Source organism: Microcebus murinus, chromosome 7 (genome assembly GCF_040939455.1).
Source record: "Microcebus murinus isolate Inina chromosome 7, M.murinus_Inina_mat1.0, whole genome shotgun sequence".
In the NCBI taxonomy this organism is placed as follows: domain Eukaryota; kingdom Metazoa; phylum Chordata; class Mammalia; order Primates; family Cheirogaleidae; genus Microcebus; species Microcebus murinus.
In genome coordinates, this window is record NC_134110.1 from 36,592,440 (window position 1) to 36,606,378 (window position 13,939).

The window sequence follows — 13,939 nt, forward strand, 5'->3', positions numbered from 1 at the left end:
CACCTACTTTGGACACCTACGTGGACACCCAATGTCATTATTAGTAGCAACTCCTTTCACTCTCAGAAATCACCCAGTGTGGATGTCATGTGACAAATCACATGAACCAAGGCTTAAGCCTTGGCCAGGTTAGAATTAGTGGTTCTGAATATCTTCACTTCCCAGCAACCTCATGAGGGCTTTTTGAGCCAACCCCTGGTTTGGGAGGAGGAGATAGTGCTAATACCGTTGTCCTCTTCAGCTCCTCCCAGATTTCACAGATGAATCCTTTGCCCTTCTTTAGTCAGGCTAAATATTTCCCAAGAGGGTTTATAGATCTCAGAGGCGAGCAAAAATTAGAACTGTGGTAAAGAGATGTGGAAAACATAATATGTTTGTCAAACACTATCAATCACATTGGATTTTTTTTCTTGTTAAAAAAAATGCATTTTCACTAATAAAGTTTATACTAAGCATAATAAGGCAAAAAAGAAGAAAATGAAATCTCTTTGGATCTTTCAACCCCTGATAACTACTGTTACCATTTTGGCATCTGTCATTTTGATCTTACATGAATGTGAATCTATAAACTAATCTATGCAGTGTTTTATAAAAATAGATCATTTTGTACATAAGTTTTTGTAACATAGCATTAAGCATTCTTTGCTTCAGCCTTTTCCCACATTATTAAACATTAAATTACAAAATAATTTTAGTATCTGAATACTATTCCATTGCATGTTTTAACCATTGTTTTGCTTTTTGCCAGTTTTTCACTATTATAAATTACACCATTCTCTTCATTAAATTATATGTCCATGATTATTTATTTCCTTAAGGTAAAATTCTAAGGATGGGTAAAAGAGAATGTACATTTTAAAATTCTTGATGGGCATTTTGAAATTGCCCTCAAAACTTGTGCTTATATTTTTAAAACATTGCCAATTTGGTAAGAAGCAAACAGCATCTCCCTGTCATTTTTATTTTTACTTTTTAAATTATGACTGAAGCTGAAGGTCTTTCTGTATGTGTTTTGGTGTTACATTTTTCCTTTTGTGATTTACACATTTATAATATCTTAATGGTGTGATTTACACATTTGTCTTTTTTTAATTTTTTTTATTTCAGCATATTATGGGGGTACAAATGTTTAGGTTATTTATATTGCCCTTGTCCCACTGGGGTCAGGGCTTCAAGCATGTCCATCCCCCAGACAGTGCACACACTACACCCATTAGGTGTGAATATACCCATCTCCCCTTCCCCGCTCCCATCTGCCATTAGGTGTGTCTTAATTGTCTATCTTTTGTTGTAGTGGTTACCTTTGTCTTATTGATTTGTGATCCTTCTTTATACAATGAGGAACTTAACCTTTTGTAAGATCATTTATCTTGAGACCTTCCATTTTCAGAGCACTTACAAGAAGGTGATGTTTCTCAGCCCCTGGTCCTCATTTCTTTTCTGTAACAAGACTCTGCATGAAGCTTAGGATGGGGAAAGCAATTAATTACAATTATTTATGGACATTTCCAGGCCAGAGAAACCAACTCAAAACCTTTAGTGCCTTAGGAGAGCTTAATAACATAGGAACACTTATTTGGAATGAGTTCCTTAAACTTGGCCTTCCAAAAACAACATTAGCACTTTACAATGAGGTGACCTCCTTATCTCAAATGAAGACTAAGATATGTTTAATACATACTTCAAATTTTATTGATTAGTTAGGCTTTGGACATGGGTATTTTCATGGGTTAATATCAAGCCATATCCATGAAGATCAGATTTCCTACCTTTTTTCAATACTATCTTCCTGCTTAATTCTGAAAATTTTTATTTGAGAAAAGGTCTCCTTTTGTCCTTGTGCAAATTTATGCAATGAAACCCTATTTGTCCTAGGCTAATAATTTTCAAACTTGAGAATCACATGGGGATCTTGTTTGAAATGCAGGTACCTTCCCATCACTCTGCCCCCAAGATTCTGATTTTGCCAGAAGACTCGCATTTTGAAAAACACTCTTCTGAGATTGTGTTATTCTAGGTTGTAAACCACGCTTCTCTGTCCTTGGAGCATGAGAACGTGGAGCATGGAGTCTTTCCCCACATCTTCAGAGATCAGCTTATATCAGAAGGTCCCCAGGTGCATGCTCAAAGCTAATACGGCCTTTGATGGGCCTAGGGGAGATGTCTTCCAGTGGTACTGGGAGGACAGGCTCTGGGATCAAACAGACCTTGGTTCTAACCCCATTTTGGAAATAGAAGTGGGCACAAAGGGCATCACTGATCATTAATGAATAATGACAAGTTAATATCACACACATATAAAATCCTCATTTAGCTAACAAGTGTTTAGTCTTTGCTAAAAGACAGAGGAAAGAACATAGTCTTCATTACTGAATAGGCGTGACTAGAACCCAGTTCCAGCCAGCTACTGGCTGGTGATGCTGAACAAGGGGCTTGATCTCCCTGAGATGATGATGATCATTTGCTCATGGGGGCATTGTGTAAATTAGATAACACAATCTTCATACAATAGATGTTTTAATAAATGCAATAGTCCGTCTTTTCCTTTGTCCTTCTAATTAATCTTATGCCAATCTAAAACTGGGTGAGGCTAAACCCTCACTTAAAATAAACATCACACTTCTCCTAAAGCCTTTTAAAAGAAGTTACTTTATTAAAAATGGTGGGAGGGTACAATCTTAATGTATCATATATCTCATGATATCAGGGTCCCAACCTTCATAAATCTAACCAAGTGCAGGCTTGTAGCCCACTGGAAGAGATGTTTCCATCAATGCCCCAGAACCACTGGACCACCAGCAGTGACCACCTTGGCCCCTGGGATGTATTTAAATATGTAGGTGTCATTCATTTGTCTTTTCTCTAAATGATTAGATTATTCCAAGCTCCCTATTACCACCATCTTCCAAAAAAGATGAGAAGGATCGTCTGTCTGTTTAAGAATATTTAGTATTCAATCATAACCAAAGGCCGTGTCTTTATTCCTATGAGGAAAAGTCAGCCAAGGATTTGATATCATTTCACATATGGGTTTCTTTATGCCCCTGAAAGAATTGTCCTTCTGTCTTGTATGGTGGAGTCCATCTGGCACAACTCAGAGCATTCCCTCTGGTGATTCCTGGAGAGTCCATCCAGCACAGCACAGAGCAGTCAGTCTGCTTGTTTTGAGCTCCGTTTGTGGCCACTGCACCAGATGTCATATACTGAGGCTCTGTGGGAAGACAGAAAGCCATGGCTTCCACTCCCCGGACCTTACACTCTAGCTTGTGATATTGGGCCAGTCACTGAACTTCCCATCCTAAAAATAGGCATGAGAATGGCCACCTCGCAAGGTTGTCATGGAGCCATGTAGATGAAATGCAGACAATACTTATTAAGTGCTTTAAAGTCTGCAATGAATTGCAACTGAGGCAGTGATGTTACAAGGAAGCTGGTGTGTATTGATCACTTACTGCCGTATCAGGCCCTAGCATGTGTATTTTATATTTGTTACTTCATTTTATTTAATTGTTACAACATCCTTTCCTGTAGGTATTAGCTTTACTATTTGACAGGTTAGGGAGTCTCAGAGAGTTTGAGCAGCTTTTCCAAGGCCCACACTAGTAGAAGGGAGCAGAACTGGAATTCAAATATAATTCATTGTGTCTCCCCAAGCTATTCTACCATGTCTACCACAAAAAAGCCTATCCTTTTCATAGTGCTGCTTTCCATATAGTTTGGAATTCATTGAGGATGAGGCCAGTGGGGTACACGGGAGGGAGTATATAGTAATTCCTATGGCAAATACCTTGGAGGCAAAAAAAGCAAAATTATAATCCTGAACATTTCTTTTATCCTCTATTCACCCACACACACACCTGCACAAACATGCACACATGTACACACGTGTAAGCACACACATACACAAAAAAATCCATTACATGTTACTGGCAATACCCAGAACCTTGCTAAAGGTAGACTAAAATGAGGGTAACTCTAGTACCCCAGCTATCCATGCACATATAAAAATCAAATCAAATAAGTGAATTTGTAAATGCAAGAAACAGGCCAGGCGCGGTGGCTCACGCTTGTAATCCTAGCACTCTGGGAGGCCGAGGCGGGCGGATTGCTCAAGGTCAGGAGTTCAAAAACCAGCCTGAGCGAGACCCTGTCTCTACTATAAAAAATAGAAAGAAATTAATTGGCCAACTAATATGTATATATAAAAAAAAAATTAGCCAGGCATCGTGGCACGTGCCTGTAGTCCCAGCTACTCGGGAGGCTGAGGCATTAGGATTGCTTAAGCCCAGGAGTTTGAGGTTGCTGTGAGCTAGGCTGACGCATGGCATTCACTCTAGCCTGAGCAACAAAGCGAGACTCTGTCTCAAAAAAAAAAAAAAAAAAGAAACATCTTTTCTCTTAGGGCAGTGGGAATAGAAATGATTACTCCTTGAACCATCCCTGAGCTGTGTATCCAAAAGAAGGTTGATTAGCTCAAGTGATCACAGAGTTAGTTGTGTGATGAGGTGGCTTAAGAGAGTGGGCAGAATCAGAGACAGCCTCCAAAAGAACCAAAGGGGGCCAGGTGCGGTGGCTCACGCCTGGAATCCTAGCACTCTGGGAGGCCGAGACAGGCGGATTGCTCGAGGTCAGGAGTTTGAAACCAGCCTAAGCAAGAGCAAGACCCCATCCCTACTATAAATAGAAAGAAATTAATTGGCCAACTAATATATATAGAAAAAATTAGATGGGCGTGGTGGCGCATGCCTGTAGTCCCAGCTACTCGGGAGGCTGAGGCAGTAGGATTGCTTGAGCCCAGGAGTTTGAGGTTGCTATGAGCGAGGCTGACACCACAGCACTCACTCTAGCCTAGGCAACAGAGTGAGACTCTGTCTCAAAAAAAAAAAAAAAAAAATTAAAATAACAATAAATAAAAGGACCAAAAGCTTATCCCACAAAACTGTGGGTTATTGAACTTCAATTTTTACACACAAATAAACTATCAGATTTTGCCTATTTTTATGTAATAATAATATAATAAATAGTGCTTACTACAAACCAAGTTCTATGCTGAGTAGTTTTGAAATATTTATTTAATGTTACTTTTTTCCTGTCAGCAGCCACATAAAAACAAGGATTTGCCACTCAAGGGAACCTTTAGACAATCCTTTGGCTGAGCACCATTGCTTCATATTTATGTCCAGAATTTTTCTCAATTTTCCCTGTCCTGTATAAAGAAAATCAAAGTCAAATAGAGGCTTTAAAGATTTTCAAAAACAAGCACCACAAATTCTGGAATGTTTCTTTCTTCTTTCCATTAACTCTTATTGGAGCTAAAATGATTAGAATACAGTAATAAAGGAGGAATCAGGGCAAAGAAAAGAAGGCAAAGCAAATGAGTGAACTTGCTGATGGTCAAGGTCTTGGACTCTAGCATTAGGTAATGAGAAAAAAATGCACATTTTTATCTTGGAGACATTCAGAATTTGTTGAACCATTCCATTTCATATTTAGATAAGTAGAAATGGAAACATGGAATGTGAACCAAATGGTCTCAGGTGTTCTCTTTCATTTTTCTAAATCAGACACTGCTTGATCATTTTCATGATCTTATTATTAAAATTATTTTTAAAGGAATTATTCTGTTACAGCATTAGACCTCCTCCTTCAAGTGTGAAGGGCAGGTTTCAAAAGGCTTAGAGAAGAAATCTATCTCTTATTCAAACAACAGCCTTATGACTCTTTTATATACTTAATATTACCTGGTAAAATACTGCTATTTCTCCTACCCTTTAGGTAATCCAATAAAGGGCTTTTCACATGTATATTTTATCAATCATTATCCAACTACATTCCCACAAAGCCAGTATTTTCTGAGTCATAAGTGCCAATGTCACCTGTAATAGTATAGTGTAGAATTGCAGAATTACAAGGTCATTGACTCGGTCACTAAAGCAATTGTAATGCTTCATGTACAAACGTCATCATCATCTACAACCAGGGGCTTCTACAGGAATAGTTTCCACTGTCTTGGCCTCCCCAAGGCTTGGGTGGCTGAATCAAAAGAACAGAACAAAAGAGTCCTCCTTCCCAAGGATGGAAGATATTGAGGAGGGTGAGCTGGATTGGAAGCTTTGTAAAAGTTACGCCTGAAATTCTCATATCTCCATCGAACTCCCCACCAAGGAAGAACATAACATTAAAAAAAAGTATTATCTTTAAAGGTCTTCTGTCATCTAGCAGGGATAGGAGTAGTCCTCTCAGTTTCACACTTCTGGAGCTCTCCATCTAGATACATGTTAGCATGTTTCCTTGTGAATCAACTAAACATGATGAAATCCACCTTTGTTCAAAGGTCAGTTTACTTGGGAAGAAGAAGTATGTCAGTGAGCAATTCCACGAACACCTATCACTCACAGAATTGCTCCTGATAATGATGTGATTGGAGTAGACATCAAGATAGAGAAGGTGGTCTATTTCAAAACAAAAAAAATTATTGAAAATTAGTCTCTTATTGTAATTATGCCTTTTATCCAAATGGTCTAATTTAAGGAAGCTCTAGGCCATTGCCCTGCTACATAATTCATTAATTTAACAATAGAACAGAGATCAAAAACAAGGAACAGATTATCCCAATTAAGATTCTTCTTTAATTTACCAAAGATATTAATTTATACTCACGAAAGATGTGCTAGAAAATTATCTTGCTTCAAACTAAGCTTATCCAAAGATGAAATGGGCTGCAAAGTGAGAATTCGATTTCCACCGTCACTATAAATATTCAGGCAGGAGTAAACAGCTCATACCTAGATTACTGAGTGACATTGACATTGGTAACCAAGATGACATATACAATCCATTCCACCTGTAAGATTTTGTAATCACACACAATCTTGAATAAAAAGAGTACAGGTGTGGTTTGGACAATGAACTAGATAATTGCTTTAGTTAGAAGCACCCTCTACATTTTGCACAGATGTAAGAATTTGGTCAGTACCTTTTAGCTTATAGTCAAAATGGAGAATCTAGGAGAGCATGGTGATTTTTCTCCCCCTCACCTAGGAAGATTTCTCAAGACTCTCACAGGCAAGGAAACATAGAAGCCTGAAGATTCTGTCCATCACCCTGCAAGTGAGCTTCCCTGATCAATCCTCTGTGGATGTAGAATCTGGAATGGACTTCTTTGTAATGTGACCAGACTTGAGCTTCCCAGCTTCTTTGTGCCAGATCTAAGAACCCATTCACCTTCATGGCTCTGATTTCATTTCTGAAAATGTCTTGCAAGATAATACAGGGCTGACATCCCCAGACATAAACAAAATAGAACACAAATTCTTCCTGCCTCGTTTCCTTGGGAGGAACTCCAAGTCTTAACTTCATTGAATCAAGTAGGAATGTTCATTTTTGAAACAGTTTATTAATCCTTCAAAAATTGTTGCCCCTCTTCTGCTGCTGCATTTAAATAAAATCCACTGTCATTTGTTTTATTCCCTGCTATCAGTTCACCCACTGGAGACTAAGAAAAGGCATCATTACTTTGAATGGCACTGTGCTAAGGATCCATTCATCAAGCAAGAAAATACAACAGTGCCATTTTATTAAACTAATTCATAGGGTGTTTCTAAAGTCCGTTCTTTGCTCAGATCACGCTTCACTTTCATTCTACACCAAGATTTATATAGACTCAAAGTTTTAACACATTCCCTTTCTTTGTATCAGAAATTACACCACTGAAATATACCAAGAAACATTGTCATGCAATCGTGCACTCTATAAACAAGATGGTCTTACCCTGAAAATAGCAAGGTAGCAGCAGTCAATGCAGCACTGAGATCTTGTACTCTAGAGTCAAACTCTTTGGATTCCCTGTTTATAGCCTGTGAAGGTATGAGTGGGTTTCTCAATTACTCTAATCCTCAATATCTTTACTTACAAAATGGGGATATGATAAGCAGGATCTTCCTCAAAGTGTTGTCATGCTAATTAAATGAGAACATCCATATAAAGCGTATAGCACAGTGCCTGCCTCACACTAGGTATTAGTCATTATTATTCAAATTTGTTACACTAGATTTGGACCTTTTTCTGAAGCAACCAAAATCCTACAGATTGAAAAATAACAATAGTCCAAATTCTAATCTAAGCTCTCAAAGGAAGTGTTTGTAATTTGTTCCAAGTGGCATGTCCTTCTAATTGGTATTAATCCCATTTTGAGTCAGCTCAGGTGGTCCCTCAGGAACTTCTGCTTATAGATCATGATCCAATGGACCAAACACTTGACTGCAGTCAAGAGATGTGGCTTATTGTCCAAACTTTGCCACCAACAAACTAATTGACAAGCTCTTTCCTATTTCTGGTCTTCAAGTGTTTCATCTGAAAAAAAATACATATATATGTAAATGATTGCCAAGGTATTTTGCACATCAACAACTCAGGAAATTATAAGGTTGTTTTCAAGACTACCTTTCCTAGGGATGCTGGAGAAGCTGAGAATTCCCCCCAGCAGTGGGGTATCTTAGAGGAAGCAAGGGGAGGAACAAGGGCAGGATCCTTTTCCAAGTCAAAAGACCACATATGAGATCATAATCCCTTTAGAAGAATTCTTTCTAACAGGGTAGACAAATTGGTCAATGCCTCTCTTGGGGAACCCACTGAGTGCAAGGTATGATTCTATACCGAGGATACAAAACAGCATTCTAGAGGGCAACACTGTGGTTGAAAAGGCAAGCTTCACAAAGGTAAAAATATAGCAATAAAATAAGTATAATTAATTGATTAACAGTAGGGAACATTTATACAGGGTTATCATGTGCAGGGCACTGTTCTATTAACTATTAATTCATTTAATTCCCCCAGTAACCCTTATAAGACAGTTCTTATTATTATTTCCATTTTCTATATGAGGAAACTGAGACATATAGAGATTAGTAAATTTGTCCAGGGTTGCATAGCTAATAAGTATTGGAGCTAGGATTCAAATCCAGGTAGTCTAGCACTTGATTAGTCCATGCTCATAACCAAGATATAAAAGGACAAGCAGGGTCAGGTGAAGACAGAGCAGGTGACAAGTCTATAACTTTGGCAGGCAGGAGCACACAACTAACCTAATATAGCCATGAGCCACAGTGTTCAGACCTTCACAAATCAAGAGGAAGTGAAATGAATCACCACTCAGTACCCTATCATCCTGAGCCAATTAGGAATTTTCTTTTCATAGTGCTGCTCTCCTTGCATTTCCAAAGTAACAATGCACTCCATTCTGAAATCCAGTATTTTATATTCGATTGACATCAATTTCACAAATATTATAAGGTTATTTTATGTGGCAGTGCTAGGCACTGAAGTCCAAACAAGAAAATAATAGAATGCTTTAGCATCACTAAGTGTATTAAAATACAAAATGTGTTCCCATTTGACAGTCAAGAAAAGTGAGGTTCAAAGAAATTAGCTTTGCTCATAGTGAAATGCTGACAGATCTAGAGGCAAAGTCAGTCCTCCTACCCAGCTTGCCATCTAAAGAAAACAAAAAACATAAAACCTTATGCATTTTAGTCTAAAGTCTAGACAAATGATGATTGTGGGACATTTTTTAAGTCTTAAGTAGGAAACATTCAGGAAAGGAGTCATAGGGACTCCAGCTTGGGATCTATAGAAAAGGACATTTTTGTGATGATAATGGGCTAATAATGGAAAGGAACTCTTTGCAAAGGAGTGAGCTCTCAGGCTCCAGCACTGGGAGTTATCAAGTTGAGGGTGTTTATAACCCTAGGTTGCCCTGTCCAGGCTCAGAGAAAAGAAACCTGCTTCTCTGGACAAAGCAGAGAAGGTCATGTGATGATAATTAATAGACATTTGAGTAGACATAAAGGATACCATGGAAAGGACTTCTGAATTAGGAAGGCAGTGGTCCATTACAAGTCTAAGATGCTGTGATGATGACAGGTGATGATGACGATGATGGTAATGAAAAAGAAGAAAAGGAGGAAGAGAATGATTAAATATACTAAAAATTATTATTGTTTTTCTTAATTCTATTATCAAATCTAAATAACCAAGCTGGTTTGAAATTAATCAGTCAGCCAACAAAAAATAATTAGATCTTGTGTAATTGGTAGTTAGAGGGAATTCGGACATTTGTCTTTCTTTGAATTAGCAGCTTTCTGGCTAACTCATTTATTTTCAAGCTGGCATGTGTGGGTCTTTACGACTGTGCCCTGTTCTTAGGCAGCACTATTGGTAACTATGAATAACGTGGGTTTTCTGTGGTTTTATCAAGAGTGAGGATGGCTTATGGTGATTCTTCAGAGCCATGTTCCCGGTTCCCCTCCAGAGACCAAGCAAGTTGCCAGCAAGTGAACAGAGGCCTCAATACAGGGAAGGAGAAAAAGCTATGACACTGAGCATTAAGGGTCACTCCAAGAAGTCAGCAAGAGAATAAAAATCATGTAACTGTTGATTACAAAGACTATACCAACAACAAGTCGGCCTAATTTTATTATTTCATTGACCTGACTGAAAACCTTGTCTTGGTATTGTGGACTTGGAGCCCAGGGTGTTGTGAGAGCTCTATTTGACAGATTCCTATATGAAGTAACTGTGAAATTCAAATCAGGGATTACAAAATTCCAAAGTGAGCCTTAGCCTTCTGTTTTCCCCAACCCAACCCCCAAAATTGACCAGCATTCTATGTGATCAAAGCAAGTTACCAGACCTCTCTGGCATGAAGGTAAAATGAGGGGCTTGGTTTGGGCTAATTCTAAGGTCTGTTTCAGTTTTAAAAACCTTTTCCTCCCTCGGAAAGAAGTATATTATTCGTTCCTCAGCTTAGCGACTCCAAGATGGTTCGAGAGACTAGGCAAAAGAAAGGGAAGTACGCATTCAATGCTGACCTTCGAGAAGCTTTTAAAGCTGGACAATGAAATTACTGAGTACTCTGGATAATCAAAATAAAGTTACCAGCATTCCCCAGGGCTGCCTCTAGCAGACACAGAAGGCGTCAAACATATTGGTCTATCAGTCTTGGTTTCTCTTGTATGAAATGAAAGGGCTACGCTAGCTGGAGATCTCTTAGGCTACTTTCTATTCTAAGATTCTGTGAATTTAGTTTCAATTGTTTTTTTGTAAAAACAAACAAACAAAAAAAGATGCAGAAAGACTCTTTGGTAAAACATTTCCCTATGTTCCAAAACCTAACAAGAAACAGAGCAAGATCCTTAAATGACTTAAGTTTACTCATGAAGAAAGTCAATGTGAATTTGATTTGCTGCATATATGGATGTGTGCTCTTCTGTTTTGTCAAAATGATGTTCGCTCACAGGGAGGGGAAGAACTGGATAAGCTCAGGCAAAGTCCCCCTCCCATCGTGTCTACTGCTGGGCTCTCACTGGAAGGGGGTGGGAGGAGTGGAGAATTTACTACTCTGTGAAGGTTTTATTAAAATATGAATTCCTCTTAAATTTTTAAAAAAGACTTAATTGCCTTGTTTCTTCTTGATGCTTCCTTCAACCCAAACCACTGGTAAAAGCTTAACTTTTCCAAAAGCCCAACTCTGCTGCAAAGTAACTCATCCTCCTTTTTTTTAATTACAGTATTCTCAAATGAGGGATGAAGTATTCAAGTCCAACCTGGTCTGTGCATTTATCGTTCTTCTATTTATCACAGCAATACAAAGTTTGCTTCCATCTTCAAGGTAAATATGAAAGAACTAATTTATCAGGTGAAATGTCCGTATGAGATTATGGTCCCTTACCTGGAGCAAGCCAGCTGTCTTTTTAAGGGATCAGAATTTAAAACAGCTGGGTCCAGGACTTATACCAAAATGTTTGACAATATTAATGTTTACTCTGATTGTCTTACTCTGCATAGTAATCTCATTACTCTGCCAGGGCTAGAGTCTTTTCCCCATTCTTAATAAAAAAACAACCACCAAAATTAAAGTAGGCCCTACTCTTATTTGACATTACACCCAAGAATGCAGAAAGTAAGTCCAAGAGCCTCAGTCATCCTTTACTTATTATTCATTTGTTAGTATGAGCTGGTCATAGATACAGCATCGTAGTTTCCTGGGTTAGCAAAATTGGCACTTTATTAATAGCACAAACACCTATACATGGCCAGTCATTGCTCCAAATATTTTACGTACAATAACTCCTGAAATTCCCCATGACAACCCTCTGATTCTATGGTTCTATGATTCTTCCCATTTTAAAGAAGAGGGAACTGATGCTCAAAGTAGTGAAATAAGTTGCCTAAGGTCTCACAGTTGAAAGATGTTACAGCTTGGATTCAACTCAGGAAGCCCAGCTCTAGAGCCTGGGTTCTTAACCCTCTGTTAGGCACATACTTATATAGTCCAGGTTACAGGTAGCTGAGATTTTGCAAGAGGAAGTCTGTACTAAGACACAATATAGTGGAAGACAGAGACATTAACAATGGCTCCCACTAACTGAGTACTTAAGTACTACATGTTTGCATAGATTGTCTCAAAAAAGCTTCAAAAGTAACCAATAGGTGAGACAGCATTCTAATTCCCGTTTTTGTAGAGGAGTATTTATCCCAAGTCACATTTCTATACCATCTGACCTGAGAGTTGAACCCAGAGACAGAGTCTGTGCTTTTAACTACTTACCTGCTTTGCACCAAAATCAGTGACTCGTTCAAAGAAAAAAAAATTGCAGAAAAGATATAATTTGGGGTTGAGTGGAATAAGGGAGAAAAAGTGGAAGAGAATTTGCATTTAGAAAGGAGGATTAGCAAAGGTACAGAAGTGTGAAAGACCTTGTGTTTGTAGAACAGTGAGTAAATAGCAGAGCCTGCAGTAAAGGACTTGCGCAAGGATGGGGTGGGCACTGAGGCTGAAAGAGGAGTGAGCTAGCAGAAGTTCAGTGTCCAAAACTACATTAAAGACTTTGGAATTGATCCTGGGGACAGGAAGGAGCCCCTGAAGATTTTTAGGAAGGTTGCAGCATGATGCTGTGAAAGAAAGATCTCCAAGTTTACAACCACTCGGGGAATGGCAATGCGTGACGTTTTCTGGATTGGCAAGGGACAGTGGGAAAAGGAGAGAGGGATTCCAGGAAGATGGTGGCAGAAGTGGCATGTTTCTGAATCTCTCAGAATTCCCATATATTTGACCAACTAGCTTTATAACAAAAACAGGTGATGTGATAGCCCATAAATTCCAGAATGGAAGCGGGTAGCAATAATCCCCCAGTAGCCTCAAGATTTGTGTGATATCAGCATCTGTGTGGGAGAAAGCAAGAAGTAGTACTGGGAATCTGCCATACCCTGGAGCACAGGGACCCAGTACAGCCAACAGATATTCACTGGAAAGTGCCATGGCCCAAAGTGAGAAAGCAGCTGAAAGCGGGAAGGAGTTGTCCCAACCTAATAGCAGTTGAATGCAGAGGTCCACACACAGTAAGGTCTAAAGATCTGGAACCACCAAGACACCAGGAAGTCCCAAAATTGACCATCCAAATCTCCCTGCTGGGATAAAGCCCTTCAAGGGCTGTGAATGAAATCAAAATTACTCACAATAAAGGCTATAGAGAAGAGGAGAAGGTCCAGGTAAAAATGGGAAGGGAATCTAGCTATCACATTTTTGAACATTACATAAAAACAACCAAAAAGAAAGTTATGTAAAGTCAAAAAAATACTATCCTCAACCACACTTTCTACGGGGAGGTTGAGGCAGGCCCACGAGGAGATTAGCTACTTCTCTCTGTGGAGCCAAGTCCCTTAGATAGGGGTCACCACAGAGGATAAGAAAAGCAATAGGAAATAGAAAGAATAAAAGAATACACAGATACTAAGGTATAGTTTATAGTTTTATATTAAAAGATCAGATATAACAGCGGGGTTACTAGGGAGACTGGATATATCCCTGTGAATATCCAGAAATATGGTTAGATTCATACAGATTTTTATAATCACAGGCATCAATTACCAGTTGTCAGGG

At 38.8% G+C, this 13,939-nt stretch overlaps 1 protein-coding gene across 3 annotated transcripts in view; it reads left to right on the forward strand.

Annotated features, from left to right (window-relative positions):
* Positions 1-13,939, forward strand: part of ADCY8 (adenylate cyclase 8) — a 235,585-nt gene that overhangs the window by 153,687 nt on the left and 67,959 nt on the right. For all 3 annotated transcript variants that reach the window (XM_020289021.2, XM_020289023.2, XM_020289022.2), the window contains one exon: positions 11,568-11,668. In XM_020289021.2, coding sequence (XP_020144610.1) covers positions 11,568-11,668 — 101 coding nt within the window. The remainder of the gene's footprint in view (positions 1-11,567; positions 11,669-13,939) is intronic.